General features: G+C 35.5%; 2 protein-coding genes across 3 annotated transcripts; both read right to left on the minus strand.

Annotated features, from left to right (window-relative positions):
• Window positions 1-2,718: 2,718 nt before the first annotated feature.
• Window positions 2,719-12,030, minus strand: LOC109069172 (4-galactosyl-N-acetylglucosaminide 3-alpha-L-fucosyltransferase 9-like). 2 transcript variants are annotated; one of them, XM_042741969.1, is made up of 3 exons: window positions 11,680-12,030; window positions 9,243-9,347; window positions 2,719-7,983 (listed from the first exon to the last, which is right to left on the minus strand). In XM_042741969.1, the coding sequence occupies exon 3, from the start codon at window positions 7,973-7,975 to the stop codon at window positions 6,896-6,898; it is 1,080 nt and encodes a 359-aa protein (XP_042597903.1). In that variant the 5' UTR covers window positions 7,976-7,983; window positions 9,243-9,347; window positions 11,680-12,030; the 3' UTR covers window positions 2,719-6,895. The 2 variants fall into 2 exon arrangements, with proteins under 2 accessions (XP_042597903.1, XP_042597902.1); XM_042741968.1 differs by having other exon boundaries at window positions 9,243-9,337; window positions 11,679-12,030.
• A 1,107-nt stretch (window positions 12,031-13,137) lies between these two features.
• Window positions 13,138-16,276, minus strand: LOC109069171 (glycoprotein endo-alpha-1,2-mannosidase-like). Its single transcript, XM_019085842.2, has 5 exons — window positions 16,152-16,276; window positions 15,025-15,647; window positions 14,846-14,955; window positions 14,691-14,767; window positions 13,138-14,376 (listed from the first exon to the last, which is right to left on the minus strand). Exons 2-5 carry the CDS (start codon window positions 15,524-15,526, stop codon window positions 13,740-13,742), a joined length of 1,326 nt encoding a protein of 441 aa, XP_018941387.1. The 5' UTR covers window positions 15,527-15,647; window positions 16,152-16,276; the 3' UTR covers window positions 13,138-13,739.
• Between the last annotated feature and the right edge of the window lie 321 nt (window positions 16,277-16,597).

Here is a 16,597-nt window from a genome sequence, read left to right on the forward strand (position 1 = left end):
TACTCAGGACTAAGATGCTTAACAAAGTGTTGACAGCATAAGTGGAGTCATTGGGTGGAGATCAGGTGGCCTTCACAGTAATAAGTGGTCTCACACCATTCAGTTTCTCAGAGTTGACGATTGCCTTTCACAGCTGCCCTGAGCAGGCGAGGATACGCAGAGCTCTCAGATGGAAATAAGATAGGTTTGGTGGACAAAGAGACAAAGAGGCAAAATCCAAACCCTATGATCTTGCAGAACCGTACACCCCTTCAGGGATTCTGAGACGCTATCTCAGCGATGCCCAGGCGGGAATGGCGAGACAAGGTGACAAGACGTGCCATAAAAGCTGATTTAACCCACCCAAAGTCTTTATAATATTCTGGTCTCTAGGTTTGGGTCAGGTTTTTGACTGTTTTATAAGCCACATGATTTCAGGTATCATTTGTTTATTTTTGAGCTGGGTTATTATATTTAATGAAACTAGAACCATAAACTTTTTGTTTAGTTTAACATATGTACCAACATAACTAAAACTAAAACTGAAATAAAATTTGATAACTATTCCAAATATTTAAATTCAAAATATTAATAAAAACACAAAATGGTAATGAATAGCTAATGAACATAGTGCCCAAATTACATGGCTACTCACCAAATAAATAACTACGTGGACATGAAATGTTGATGTATTATCTATTACCTATATATTAACATTATATATATATATATATATATATATATATATATATATAGTTTCTATGTTAATATCTAGTTTGTGTTGATACCAGTTATTATTTGAAAATACCTGACAGTTGAAATCCTTTATTTTAGTTTAGTTTAGTTTAGTTAATTTTTTTAATTGGTGTTTTTGGAGGAGCCTGAAGCAGTTGTCTAGATAAATCAAACATTTATTTTATTTATGAATTCCCCATGAATATGCCTTCTCTATGATCCTCTAGAGAAATAAAATAGCTTTTATTTTTTGTGTAATTTTCAATGCACTATGGCAGCAGTATGTCAGATGGTTTAAAATCTGCTCGGTGATCTACATTATTTTCCCTCTTCGTGGATTTTGTTGATCAGATCTTTAAATATCCCAGTCCAGAATAGAATTTAATTCTTAAGCTCTGTCCTATATGGATTTACACACTGATTATATTCTGGTTCTCTGTATATGCCCACGCAAATACACACACACACACACAAAGAAACATACACATTCCCTCTTCAACTTAATACTGAAATATGTAGTAACCAGATGAACTTAACCACCTCATTTGGCAAATAGCCTGAACAACTGTCAGTCCTTTTGCTTTGAGGAACAGGATAAGACAGCATCACCGTATTGGGTTCAGAAGGATAACTCCAAATGCCAGAGTATAAACACAGAGAGGTCACAACAACAGCGAGGGATTTGATGGCCTGCACACCAAACTGCCCCTTTGGTGTCATCATTCAGTGTACAGTGGATTTGGTGGGCTATTTTTACCAGCCTGAGATGTGTTGCTGAAAAAGCAAGTTGCAGTTTGACTAATGCTGGTGGTGCAATTTTGTAGGCTTGCAGTTGTGTTTTAAAGAAACCGTTGACCAATATTTTTTACTAATCTTAATTGTTTTTTCAAACCTATTTGCTGTTAATTTGTTTAGTGGAGCACAAAAGTAGTATTTACACCCTGATACAAAGCATTAATGCTAAACACTCGCATGATTTGTAAACTAAGACATTTAGGGCCAGATTTACTAAACTAGCGCGAGACCGCAATTCCTAAACAGCTCCGATGGGCGTGGAAATTTCTGCAGGTGATTTACTGACAGCGTGCAAAATAAAGAACACAGATGCAACATCTAATTTACATATCGACCAACACTATATACCAAGCGCAGCATAAATTAGCATAGGCGCAAATAAGCAGAGCCGATGCTCATCAGGTGTGGGTGATCTACTTGCGACACAGGCGCAAAATAGTTTAAGCCATGTTTTTTTGGTCGTTAAATAATGGTGCAAATAACAGCAATCTGATGAGCGCAAACATTAGTAAATCGTGTTGCATGATTCATTTTAATACTCTCCTCATAAATTTTACGTCTGAAAGGAAAACTCCTACAAATAAATATATAATTAGGTCAGGTGCAAAAATAACTGTCCTGCGCTAATTCTTCACTGCACATCTTTAGTAAATCCTGACCGTACTATTTTAATGCCAAAAGACGGTTTGCACTAGTGCAAGCTGTTAGTAAATCTGGCCCTTATTGTTTGCATAACATAACCAGCCACATATGTATGGCTTTTCCAAGACAGTAAACTTGCTCGGTAATCCACCTGGTATGAGTTCAGTGGAACACACCAAACAGCTCATAGACTAAAGCTAAAATGACATGGTTGCTTTAGCAAATGTGTATATCTCGCTTTTTTTCTTTTATAGTTACATTTTTTAATTTTGAGTTGCACTGATTTCAGGGCCAGAGAATAACTTAAATTTTGATAGTATGGATTCAGATGACTTTGCAGACATTTATACAAGTCTTTTATGGTATTTTATGTAGGCCTATGTATTATACTGTATGTAGGCTACTTATGTATGTCTTAATCACAATGAAACATGGGTTCATGTAAAGGCAAATATATAGTTTTAGAAAAATGTAACAATTAATTTAATGTATGGGTGAGTAAATAATTTTTGTTGAAATATTCCTACTTTTTTTTCCACACTTGAAGTCAAGATGCGAAGCAAAATGTTCTGTGAACGTATTTTTATTTTCAGCTCTTTATTTTACTAACAGACATCTACAGTAAATTATTTGGCAAATAACAATGTTTTGGCAATTAACGTTGCAATGAACAGTTCTATACACCCTCAAGTTCCTCAGCACAATAGGAATGTGGGTCATTTCGCATTTGAGTCCATAATGCATAGAGGAGATATCATACTCCATGCCGGCGTCAGTGCGACCAGCCTACATGTGTGAGTCAGCAGGGGCTCTGAGTCAGACACCGCTAACACACTCATAATGCAAAGGCTGTTTTAAAGGGTACCAAGAGCTCACAGCCAACATTTGTGCACAGGAGATAAATACACAGAGGTGAAGAGAGGGAGAGAGAGAGAGACCACAAATCAATACAAGTCAGTAATTATGCTCAGTAAGTAAATAAGCAATCTCTGATTCACTTTGTACAGCAAGATGAAACCATAAAGTTCATTATATTTTCACAGTTCACATTTTTCGTCACAATACATCTTTGTACTGTCATCAGTTCAATAAATCACACTTGAGAATGAGAGAAGCTTTTAGGTTTTAAAGTTTTCCAGTTCAACAGTGTTCAGAAGACTAGTTCCTAATCCCAAAAAGATGCTTTAGGGACAGAAAATGGCCTCTCCGTAACACTGCCATCTTTGTCTTCAGCAGGAGACTTTTCTTTCTCTGTGTAAAGGCTCAGAAAGGGCTTATTTTGTCCGTCTCATTTCAGCACTTCATCCTCATGGCATTCGCTACAGGATTGAAATCGTCCAACAATACAGCTATTTACAATGCATAAAGAACATTCACGGCAAACCGATTCTCTTCGACAAACACTGATCTGAGATGTGTAGTGGAGCTTGTGTTACTACACGTCATCTCAATTTTCATCAGAGTTCATATAAAAAAAGTCTGTCTCTTTGTGCACACTTTTGAGTAATATACAGATGGACGTTGTTAAAATAGCACACTTTTTTTTCAAAACTGATGGTCCCTCATGAATACAAAAGTTAAAATCCCAGGCATGAATTATTTAACCGCTGATGACGGTGTTACTGTTCATACAGTATGCTCAATTTGACAGACACTGCAACACAACAACAACAATAACTCACAATCATGTGTGCTTCAGGCATAAAAACAAGAAGAATATATGTGATTCATGACTTGTAAGTGCCTGGGCCTGGAAATTATCATTCTTATAAACAAAACGTTTACCACAAATATCAAAGTGTGCTTTTTCCAAGCTTTTTCATATTAGCAGAGCAAAAATCAATGTCATAATTGCTTTTGTCTTGGTTTCCAGTAAAAATATGTAAACATCCAGGGCTGGGTAGATTACTTACAAATTGTAATACATTACTGATTACAAATTACATGAGAAATATTGTAGTTAGAAACATAATCCAGATTACATATATTATATAAATTAGTCTGACTACTTTTTGAATTACTTTTAGATTGCTTTTGATCTAACTTGTTTATCACATAGATTTAATGGGATTATTGTGTACCAAACTGATATAAAGAGAAACAAACAAAACAAAGAGAAAGAAAATATATTCCATTCTTTGTTATCGACATCATGAGATGCATTAAACATTACATTACAGTGAATAATGTGTAATCATGTAATCCATAAAAAGTAACTGTAATCTGATTATGAGCATTTTAAAACATAATATAATCTAATTACAAGTACTTAATTTTTTGAATCTGATTGTGTAATCCAGATTACATGTAATCAGTTACTACCCAGCACTGCTTGAGATACATAATTGTTTATGTAAATAAGACCTGTTTCAGTGACAATATAATAGTTTTTTAAGATACCAAATGCATTCTGTTAGCTGAAACAGTAGTGCATGCTGTTTGCAATGACAGAGCCAGGGGTTCAAATCCCAGGATAAAATGTATACCTTAAATTAATGTAAAATACATCAATATAAATAAATTCACTTTTTTGTTACCCATTGGCTTGCTTAAGTGCATGCTTATTTATTTATTTATTTATTTAATTATTTTTCAGTTAATTATTAATTTTGTTATTATTATTTATTTTGCTTTAAGGATAAAGCTAGCAAAATTCAGTTAAGTTTATGCTAAAAATTAGGAAAAATATGTTAAAGGTACAGTTCACCCTAAAATGTAAAATTCGAAAGACATGAGGGTGAATAAATGATGATAAAATTTTAATTATTGGGTGAACTACACCTTTAAACATTAACTTCTCAAAATAATGCTTGATTTATGCTTAAAACTATAATCATATATTTTCATACACTATTTCTTCTCAGGTAAAAATATGTTGATCTAAGGATGTTTAAATTTTTAACTACTGGAAACAAGACAAAATACTGTAGCTTTCAATAACCTTTTTTTTTTTTTGCGCAGTGACAGTATTATCAGCTCAGTCTGTGATCCACAGTTGAAACTGTTCTCATTGATCAATAATAGAGTTCTTCACCCTCATCTAATATTAGACTGACTACATGTATGTAAGCACATCTAAAACAGTCCTTCACCATGAAATGAAAGCCGATCTGAGAAATGGGATGATGTGAATCCCAGAGATATCAGATCAGCATCATATTTCAGAAAGAAAACTTTGGCAGCAAACAAATGTTCTAAGCTTGCATCTGGAAAAGCGAGTCATTATGCTTCTCACATTATGATTTCATTTGTCTCGTACACCAAAGCGTGTCTAAACATTTGGCAACATTTGGAAAAAAGTCTTCTGCATTCCTGTGAATATGGCACCACCCACATGAGTGTATGTATATTAGCCTCCTGCTCTCGATTCATCACTTTACTGTTAAACAAAAGTGACATTTAAATATTTCAAAGACAGAACTTCACAGTACACATTGATACTTCACAGTATCACATATTCAAGCCATGTAAGATACTTAACAGTGATATTATCAGCAGTTATTCAGTACAGTAAAACATTATCAGCAATGACGCACTTCTGGCATGTTTGTTTTTCAGTAGCAAATGCAATGTTGGTCACTAAGGTGTCCATTATGGCATGGTAAAATATGAATGCGCAAAACAACATCCAAAACCATGGAAATGAAAGGCAGGTTGTCTCAAAATACATACACATTACATTTACAGTACATGGACATTTTGCACAACATAAGTTCTGTAAACACTGCATAGATGACTCTAGCACTAACATTTACACAATAACTAATGATATAAATAAAGCATAAAAATCTTAGTTTCAGAAACTGCTCGGTTCTCATCAAATAAACAGATTTCCTGTATAATGTGTAGTTAGGTGTATGAAAACACCAAAACTGAACTTTAAAGCGATATTTCACACAAAAATTACAATTATCTCATTTAGTCAACCTCATATCATTTCAAATCTGTATGACTTACTTTCTTCTGCAGAACAGAAATTAAGATTTTGAAAAATTACTTTTGTGTGTTATTCTGGATCCTATTGACGTTTGTTGTATTGGTAAAAACTATGGAAGCCCATTTCCACTGAATTAAAAAACCCTCACAATTCTGCCTTGGTTTCTCAGCACGACATAAAACTGACTTTTTCTCAACTGTTTGTTTTTTTATCTCACAAGTATGAATTTTCCCCTTGCAATTACAAGTTTGTATCTTATGACTTCTCTGAACTTTGACATAAAAAGTTGCAGTTACATTTTTTTTTTTTTTATTCCATGGTAGAAACAGGATTCCCTAAAAAACAAAAAAAAAAAAAAAAAAAACAAAAAAAAAAAAACAGTTGAAACACTCTTCAAAATATCTCCTTTTATGTCCTTCCATGTTAACTCTGAAATGCATGATTTGAATCCAAAATATAATTTACTTCTGTTCCACGGAAGAAAGAAAGTCATACAGAGTTGGAACAACAAGACGGTCCGCAAATGATGACAGAACTTTCATTTTTGAGTGAACTATCCCTTTAAATGCATTTTGGTCAAAATCAGCTTTCCAAATAAATACATACTAAACTCTAAACTGCATAATTTGCATCCAGATTAATAAACGCATGAAACCGAACACGAAATAAATGTACATCTACTTTGGGACATTTTACAAAAATAAAAGTCTGCAAGTGCTCACAACAGACCCTCATTGAAATTAAGTTATATGAAGGTCTTATTGTCAAGCCACTTTCATTAATCTGGTCCAGTGGTTCAGTTGTGAATCAACCCCAATACCATTTGTCAAGATTGTTAATTGCTTTGTACTCATTGTGCCTTCTGACGTAATCACAAGCCAGACACGTGTGCTCGGCCCAGAAATACGCCTTTTTCACCTTGAAGTGTTTACGCCAGTCAAAGTACTTCAGGTAAAGCTCCTCGTTTTTATCAAGGAACAGGAGATAATCAGCCAGCTCCTTCGGAGACGGGAAGTCATCAATGTGGATGAAAGCATTTCCCTGCACAAAGTTCTGATAGTTCTCCCTTGGTGGTCCGAGCACAATGGGAACGGTGCCAACCGAAAGCGGGTTGTACAATTTCTCAGTGATATAGTCTTTGTGAATCGAGTTCTCAAATGCCAAATAAAATTTACAGCTTGCAATTGTAGGGAAATAGTCCTGGTCGGAAATGTACTCACCAAATGCTTGTCCGTATGCATGAACCTCGATGTGCTTGTAGAGTTCATTGTAGTATTTCACTCTGACGTGGTCTGGGTTCCAATTGCTGACGATCCAACAAATCAGCTTGTTCTTGCTTGGCGGCACAAAGTCCTCCTCTCCTTGGGCTGCGACAATCGATCCATAAGGCACTTCTATATCAGCATCCTGCCGATAGTTTAGAGTTAAATTAAACAAGTTTTCAATTCCAGGTAACTGAGATGAATGGGAAGGTGATTCGAAGTTCATCCAAATCCATCTCTGCAACGTGGGCCGATATGCTGAAGGCATGTTGGACAGGTCGCTGGTGATGTCCCTGTGATGTATGACCACGGCGTCAGATTTGTTGTAAAGGTTTCGGTCGGCGGTGATGAAGCAGCCATCGATGCTGAACAAAGAGCTGCAGACGTTCAGGTCGTAGGTTTCACCGAAAGGCCAAAGCCAGACCAGGATGGTGGTCTGGTTCTGCTCACTTCGGGTGGAAAGGAGGCTCTTCACTCGGGCCGTGGATGTTTCTGACTCGACCGGGCCTGACAACCAGCTCGTAGATGGTTTGATGTACATTAAAAACAAAGTCACAAAGCATCCTAACAAAAAGATACCAAGCAGGAGGGGTCGTAGGATTCTGTAAGTTGGTGCAGATGGCATACTCTGGCCTTTAAAGGAAATAGATAAAGATCGAAAGGCAAAAAATAAAAAAAAGGTTATGAGTCATTACATGAAACAGTTATTTATTAGGTAGAGCTATATTTAATTTTTGATAGGAATGAAAACGAGGCTATGACGGACAGAATTACAGTGCACTCAATGGATTGTTCTGTTGTTTAACAACATACCGACTGTTCGGTTGATGAAATGTCTTTACAAAAAGACTTTCAGTAGACAAAATCTACTGTTGTGAGTTGGCAAAAATTACATGATCAGTTTAAAGTCATTTCTTTAAGATTCTTCAGTCTTTAAATTCTGATGAACTGCACTGTGCCATCTAAAGCTAAATAACGATACACTGGCTCCACCATTAAAAGACAGTTCTTTGACCTAAAATGACCTGGTATGTGCAACGTTTCAGTCGTACAGGGTATATTTCTGTAAATTAATTGTAACTGTGCATGATGGGTGTGTCTACAGTGCACTGCCAACACAGGTGAATGACAACACAAAATATAGTATGTACATAAATATGCAGGAAATATTAATATATTGCATTAAAAAAAGGTTTTATACCATGCCTCATTTTGCTCAGAACAACAGTATAAATGCTTGTAAATATGCAATAGCCAGCATTATGAAAAACTGAAAAATGTAAGCATGTCTTTATATTATATTATATTATATTACTAGCAAATCAGTTAGCTTAGGAATTAACTGTTGTGTGTATTGCTATTAATTTGACAGACATTGAAGCTGGTAATCTTAACTGCTTTCAGCACATGCTCTTTACAAAATGAAAAAAAAAAATCATGTACAGTAAATTACTGTGCTAATAACAAATCTAACAAATTACATTTACATAATGAGAGTTAATGACTATTCAAGGCGAAATAATTTGTTTGCGCAGCCCTAAAAAAGCATAAATCTCTTTTCAGATTTCAGAATGAGCACTTTGACATTTTGCAATACATATGTTGAGGTGTCTCATCCATCAGCTGATTATATGTATGCTGCTGTAATGAAGATGAACATAAAATCCAAGACTTTATTATAGAGAAGCATGTACATGTCTAGGACGTTTGACTGTACAAGGACACTTCAGATATTAAAATGCTGGCTGGGTTACACATTGAAGTCATGCGATTTATTAAGACAGTAGAATGTGTGTGTGTGTGTGTGTGTGTGTGTGTGTATAATTAATCAACTAATCACAAGCACAGAGAAATCCAACATAAATGCAAAGTAATTCATCTTAAAAATTCACCTGACAAATTTGCTGATATCCAGAAGGTAAAATGATTGTATGTCCCAGTTTCTTCTCTTTATTACCAGAAGAATGTCAGTCTTAAAATCATAGGTCTTCTCATGCGGAGAAAAAGACAGAAAATAGATGACATCACTGTACAATCAATATCAGCTGGTAGATGTCAAGCATTTTAAGGATTAAAGCTGCAGACTGACTATAAAACTGAATATTAAATAACACTTTGTGTAGGGTGGAAACAAACATTTTAGACTGGGGAACCAAATGAGGAAGTTTAATATTTTGTTAGTGAACACTTAATATTATTTTATCACTGTTCAGAATATAAGGGGAGATAAGCTTCCCTCAGTGTTTCTGGTAGTCCTGGGCCTGTTGTAGGATTGTATCCTCAAAAATAATTCTGGATCATTACCAAGAACATTCAGACAATCAGTTTTACACATGGGAACACTGCCATCTTCAGGATGTCAACAGATAATAGAACCAAAAGGCCTATTTACACCAAATTTCCACCATGACAAGATGTTAAAATGAGTGAACAGTTTTGGGATCTAGAAGCGCTAGATTTTGTCTGCTGTATACATTCCCAGAACAGAATCCATAATCTTTTTTCTTTTTCTTTAATCTATTTTTCTTTTTTTCATTGAAAATGATGTAATCATTTCTATTTTCCTAAGGGTCTTTCTTAAAACTGCATTCCAAACTGTTCATTCCATGCAAATGTTTCAAAAGCAGACCAATGACTTCAAGAGGCTATTAAAAACCATTAGTATCAAAATATACCAAATAAACATTCAATTGACTTATTCAATAAACTTCAATGGACTGAATAAAGAGCTCAATTAACTGTACAATTTCACACAGACATCTGCCGATAATTTTTTTTTTTTTTTACGGCTTCCACTTAATAACATCCTTTTCTGTTTAACTGGATGTGCTTGTCTCACACATAAGAAATGAACAGTTGAAGAAATCAGTTAACAAACCAGTGAGCCACATATCTTTCACATTCATTAACTTTGACAGTAACACTTCACAGTAAGGTTCCATTTGTTAGATAACAAATTAACAATGAAAAATACTTCTACTTAATAACATCAAAAGTTGTATATGTTAATATTGTCATGGACTTGAGCTTTAATGAACTAACAATGAATAGTTGTAATTTTAACAGGGATTAATAGATACTAGAACAAATGCATTGCTCATGGTTAGTTAATATTAGTTGGGACCTTATTGTGAAGTGTTTCCACTTTTACATGTGCAGGTATGCAGAGTGTAAAAGGGGGAAGGAAGGAATTTTGAAATATAAATGTGATTTTTTCTGTCTATAATGAAATGAAGTGAGATTACGCACACGTTACACTACAACACTGATGGTTGAGAAATGAGCTTCGTTTCATCTCTACAGTGTCCATTTGCTATTAATCCACATGAAAGAGCTGTTTAAAAGGTTTATCAGTGCATTTGAGACTCAATCATCTTATATCAAAGCAAAGCTCTGTAAGAGAGACGGACACAGATGAGGCTTCAGGGAAATAGATTATACACCCGCTAAAGCAAACATTGTTTACATCCAGTACATAACTGAATATAAAAGATGCTAATGCATGATAGATTTTTCAAGGTTTACAAACTTCGGGCTGTTTAAAGGTCCTGAGGGGAGGGTCTCTTAATTAGCAAGTGTTTGGCAACTTTATATTTTTGGCCAGCAATACACATATGATGCATGATTTTATTAAAGTAAACAAAGGTTGATGAATGTTGCATGCTTTTGTCTCTCTGGGAGTCTTTGAAAAGAGAGGCTTCTTGTTTTAAATGTATTGTGATGTATTTGGGACACAGAGTTGCATGCTGGTCGTTGGCTTTGGTGTTCACGTCTAATAAATAGAAGATGTGGATAAAGGAAGATGAAAAGAAGAAGCATTAAATATGAAGCATTTGTCTAGTTAATTTAGCAGGCTTTACGAATCCGTGTATGTCCCATCAGTGACATGATGGCAATATATTTAATAAACACACATCTAAAATCGTTCATAAAAACATAAATTAACGTGATATCGTGCAAGGTGTTGTGCTTTCGCCAGTGATGATGAAGGTCATCTTAAAACAGACTGTCACACGCATCTGACATATTACTACACGAAATATGGCTATTCCTTAAATATGACACGCTCCCTCTCTCTAACATCTTGACTGCTTTGTCTATTTTAAGCAAAACCGCATCGCATCCAAAAAGGACGCATGAAGCATCCCACGAGAATGATCGTCCCTGCGCTCGTGCCATGTTTAATTATTATAACTCAAAAATCCCCCAAGAGATGAATGAAAAAATGATAATGCACGCAGTGCGTGATATTTAAAGCCTGAACTCGTGTCATACAATATATGCAGAGCATACAGGTAACCTTCATATCAGTAAATCGTTTGTCTCACCTGTACATCAGCAAACATCCTCGAAGGAAAGCGACATCATGCGCTTCTTTTATTTACGTCCCACACACCTAGCATATCGGAATGGTGCAAAAAAATCTCCGATGATGGCAATATTCGGAGAGGATGCACCTGAACCCATAGCCTTCGCGTCAGTGCATCACTGCATGTTGCAATGTGTCCGCAATGATGACAGACTCAAATCAGTGCTTGCAAGTCAAAACATGTAAGATCCTATGGGTCAGAAACGGAGAACGCGAGCAAGTGCGTCGCTGGAAGGGACGCCATGTAACGCCGTGTGATGTGATGTAGAATAATGTCCCCTCCCCACATGCGCTCGGATACCTTTCCAGTGTCCGTGCTGTTCATATGCATGGACGCAATCATAGATTTAGAGTATGGGTGTGCAGTTAATACATGCAAATGCAAGAATGCAAAGCAATGCATGGAATGGGAAATAAAATATATCAGTGGCGTTAGACTGGATTATGTTTTTACTCATGGATTATTCCTTTGTTCATCATTGCTGTCTGAATTCAGTGGTTTACAGCCTTTGATAGTCAGATGTGTGTTATGTATAAATAAATGCATGGGATGTATGGGAAAAAAACGTGGTTCAAATAATAAATATGAATTTCCTTCAAAAATCTGTTTAATACAATAATTCACACATTCAGAGATTAGTAAATAAGCAATTATATGATCAATTAGGCTATTTGAGAAAATGATTACCACAGGAAATTTGCTTATTTGCTTATCTCTGAATGCAATTTGTTGAGTTTAATAAGTCAGTAGACTTATATATTTTAATTTATATTTTCATATAAAGAAGTACAAAGGCATGCAAGTAAAGAAAATGCCTAGTTCCTTCATGAAACTTTAGATGGCGCAGACTGATGGGTAACTGATCGTTAAACGACTTGGCATATGCTGATTGGTTCTTGCTGCATACGCAGCAAATGAGTTTGCTGCTTTATGTTTAAATGGCTAGTTAGCATTCACTCCAGCATTTCCCAGCACGTTTTCAGAGTTCCTTTTGAAACCTTCCACCTTCCCCAGCTCCACCTGTGTAGATCTGCTACGGGTTATTTTATATATTTATGCAGCAGCAGTATGTCTTAAACACTCACAACATGTAATGCCATATGTATTGGCAGCAGCAAGTTTCTGAACTTGCTTGTAGCAGCAATAATCTACAACTACAGCAGAAACCAACAGCAGCAGCAGTGTGGGCAGGTCTATTCCGCAAAGACCAAATACATTAACATTGTCATATCCATTACCATGGTAAAAACTTCAGAGGGTTGTCATGATAGAAATGCAATTCAAAAACAACAAAATAAACTGTGACCAAATTTTATATTCCTTGTTGCTGCTCGAATCCATTGCATTCCATGGAAAAATGTTTAATATATTGTTAACATATATGCATATATGTTGAATTAAAATGCAGAACACAATGTTTTTCATTTAAATAATTTATTGTTAATTTAATAACTTCTATTAATATAATAAATAATCAAGCAATTAATTAAACAGTTGTGATGCCAGAGCAACCATAGGCAATTATGTTGGTCAAACTTTATATTAGGTGTCTTTATATGTTATGCATTTAATTAAAATTTAAAGCATATGGCTCGGTGTGTTATTGTGTTATTCTGAGAAAGACCGTCTATGAATACCATATGTGAATCTTGAAAGACTTTTCATCAAACTGTAGTTTAAAATGCATATTTGCAAAAAATAATTTTTTTAATTTATTTACTAGCAATTTCAGAGTAAAAGACTGTTTCTACATTATTTTATTCAGTGTATTTAAAAACACCTAGTATAAAGTAAAGCTGTTTTATTTACAGCTTCTAGGCAGAATATTTCTGATTGCATTTTAGCATTAATATTTGACGAGTTTAATCAGTCAAGTTGTCATATACAGTGGTAAAAGGTAAGTAATACAAACTGCACACAACTCAAACAGAACAAAAAAAAACAAATCATGGTCCTTGTAAGCACTTCTTAGGGCAGCGTTGCTTTTTCAGGATTAACAATAAAGTAATTAACTTTTCTTTACTCCAGCCATTTTTTCTGCTCCTCACTGAATTTTCTAGCCCATTTTTGTGTTATCTCTAAATAAACTGTAGGTTTATGAGGAAGGTAGTCAAGATACACAGTTTTACCCCATGTCTTTGGGATGGCCTCTTCGATTTGGGTTCCTTCATGCCATTCATTGAATGAAGTTATAGAGATGATCTGTGGCCTTGCCTCCACAGCCGCATTAAAAGAGGTCTCGTAATACTTGCCATTAATGCGGTTCCTTGTATTCTGGGAGTTCCAGGGTCTAATGCTAGTGTCGATATAACCTGGCCCTACACTTGGAACAAATACCAAGTCATTATAGTCACAGAAGGTTTTAATGGATCTCCAGTTGTGATGTGAGGAGCCATAAGTAAAGCCGTTGGTCGCAAAATACGTGTAGAGTCCATCAAATCCAGCAGTCTGTATGTCCTTCTTATGCCTTTCTTCCACAAGAAGAGCAATGAAGATGCCATCATACGGTGTGTTCCTGATTGTCGATAAACCATTTGGCTTTAGAAGTTGTGCCCAAACATCTGGAGTTTGCAAGTAGGAGTCATATACATAATACAGGGGAAGAAATTTGCCATTGCTTGTTTTGTATCTATAAAAAGCAGGATGGTTTCCATATCTGTAAAATACAATGAACAATAAGTGCTATTAAACATATCATTAGCATGTGATGTAATGCTAAACCTGTTCTTATGAAGAAACAAATGCATCCACATTTTGGATGGCCTGGGGTTAAGTACATTGTCAGCAAATTTAAATTTTTGTATGAAATATTCCTTTAATGTTAATCTAAATTTATAAATGTTGTAAAAGTAGTCATTGTTAGCTGAAACACATTACTTTTAACTAATCTTAAGAAACTGAAAGTGTTATTTCTTTTTTATATTTTGTAAGTATGAATAGCAAGAGATTAATGAATGGCACCAAACATACCGCTCCACAATATATTTAATATTTTCACGCATATTTGCATCATCTCGTCCTTTGTATGGTTCAATATGAAAAACAACCTGTCAGAGACAATAAAAATGCATGAGACACAAAAGCAAAGACTATGAATTTCAAGCCTCCATCTATATCTATACCACCTTCAACTGATATTTGTCAGCTGCATCCAGAACCAAAGGCAGCAAATTATCAATTTCTTCACCATTGTCGTCCTTCATACTACGTGGATACCACGAAACAGCTAGAACACCTGAAACAGGCAAAAAATATTTCAGTAGCTGGAGAAAAATAATATATATGTTTTAAAGAGGCTTCTTACCAACAGCAGCTGTTCTCAGCTGTCGCATGTGTTCCTCTAAAACCATTGGATCTCTGGAGCTGTATGGACCTAGTGCAGGGTAGAAATTGGCCCCGATGTCATCAGGAGGCTGGTGTCGTCCGGATGGATAACCTGAGGCCACTTTGGGGTCCCAGTGTGGTAAGAGTAAATGATCCCAGTGAACATATTTTCCATTAAACTGCGGGTTCCCATACCACACATAGTAGAAAGCGTGCACATTGTAATTTGGCTCAGGAAAACCTTGCATTTCGTTCTCCATTCTATCAGCTTTCTCTGCTGGTATCATCTGCGCAGGTTTAGCGGATACAACAGCTTTGTTATCTTGTTCCATTTGTCTTGAAGGTGGAATAAGCCTTAATGCAAACTGACTGCCAAAATTATTATCCTCAGGGCTCAGAGACTTTAGGATGACTGTTATAATAAACACAGCCAAGGCTAAAGCAATAAGTGCACAACATGACTTCCGCCTAAACCGTGCCATTACCCTGGAGGTTGGTTAAAGTCCATTCCACCAAAGATGTTCAGTCAATGGTGGAACAAATAATGGTGTTAAATGAAACCCTCAAGGTTCATTCTTCATCTTCAAGCTTCTACTAGAATAGCTGTAGAAAATAAATAAATAAATAGCTCACTTAAATAAATAGATAATATTTTAGAGAGCCTTTTATATATTGCTAGTATTTGTTTATATAAACAAAAAATAAACATCCATTCAGTTGCACAACTTTATACTAACCATTAACTTTAAGGCTACGTTGCTTTTTACACTAAGTACACGTGCAGTAAGATAAAAGGTCAGTCTTAATTGTTTGTTATTGCTTTTGGCTAGAATCTATTTAAACAGTCAACAAAGCATTTAAATAGTTACCTATTAAAAGGAACCTATTAAAATAATCAACACATTATGCATAAAAAACAATAAACTGTTGTTACAAATAATTTTAGAGCTTAAACGACAACCATTGAACACATCACAACATCTGATGGAAAAGAGGTACATGGTACAGTTATTTAGCACTGACACATGAGTAACTGAGACTGAAATTAAACATTCACATCACTGTATAATTATTGCATTATTGCAAAAAAAATATGCAACATCATACCTCTGTTGAAAGACATCAATAGGCACATCTTTTGTATGAAAACTGACACTTTAATCTAACGCGGAAGTATCAGTGACTAGTATTTTCTTCTGTCTTGTTTATTCGGCAATTGTAGATATGGGCGAGTTTTACTGCGATCTACTGGACGGGAGGCGAATTTACACATCCTACTATGACGAAGGCTCAACTCATGAATAATAATAAGGTAGCGTTTACGCTCCTCGGCGAACGGCCAATCACGAATCCTGATTAATATTCATGAGCCAGGCATTCTCCGTAGTAGCGTTCGTAACTTAGTAGATCGGAGAGCGGTGAAAAACAACCCTCCCTGACAGCTGTCAGACTGCGGTTGATAGTAATCCATCGCATCTTTCAGTCATTGTCTGTTACAGTTTGCATCAGCTAAGTTCAAATTTCATTTACTCTCACGTTTTCTTTGAGAGCAA

Source organism: Cyprinus carpio, chromosome B17 (genome assembly GCF_018340385.1).
Source record: "Cyprinus carpio isolate SPL01 chromosome B17, ASM1834038v1, whole genome shotgun sequence".
In the NCBI taxonomy this organism is placed as follows: domain Eukaryota; kingdom Metazoa; phylum Chordata; class Actinopteri; order Cypriniformes; family Cyprinidae; genus Cyprinus; species Cyprinus carpio.

Bases quoted from the DNA above. Each gene is read 5' to 3' on its own strand.
- LOC109069171 (XM_019085842.2), bottom strand. From the start codon at position 15,526: ATGGCACGGTTTAGGCGGAAGTCATGTTGTGCACTTATTGCTTTAGCC. The intron at 14,956-15,024 runs GTAAGAAGCCTC...TGCCTGTTTCAG, and splicing joins GCTGAGAACAGCTGCTGTTG to GTGTTCTAGCTGTTTCGTGG. The intron at 14,768-14,845 runs GTGGTATAGATA...TGTCTCTGACAG, and splicing joins CTGACAAATATCAGTTGAAG to GTTGTTTTTCATATTGAACC.
- LOC109069172 (XM_042741969.1), bottom strand. From the start codon at position 7,975: ATGCCATCTGCACCAACTTACAGAATCCTACGACCCCTCCTGCTTGGT.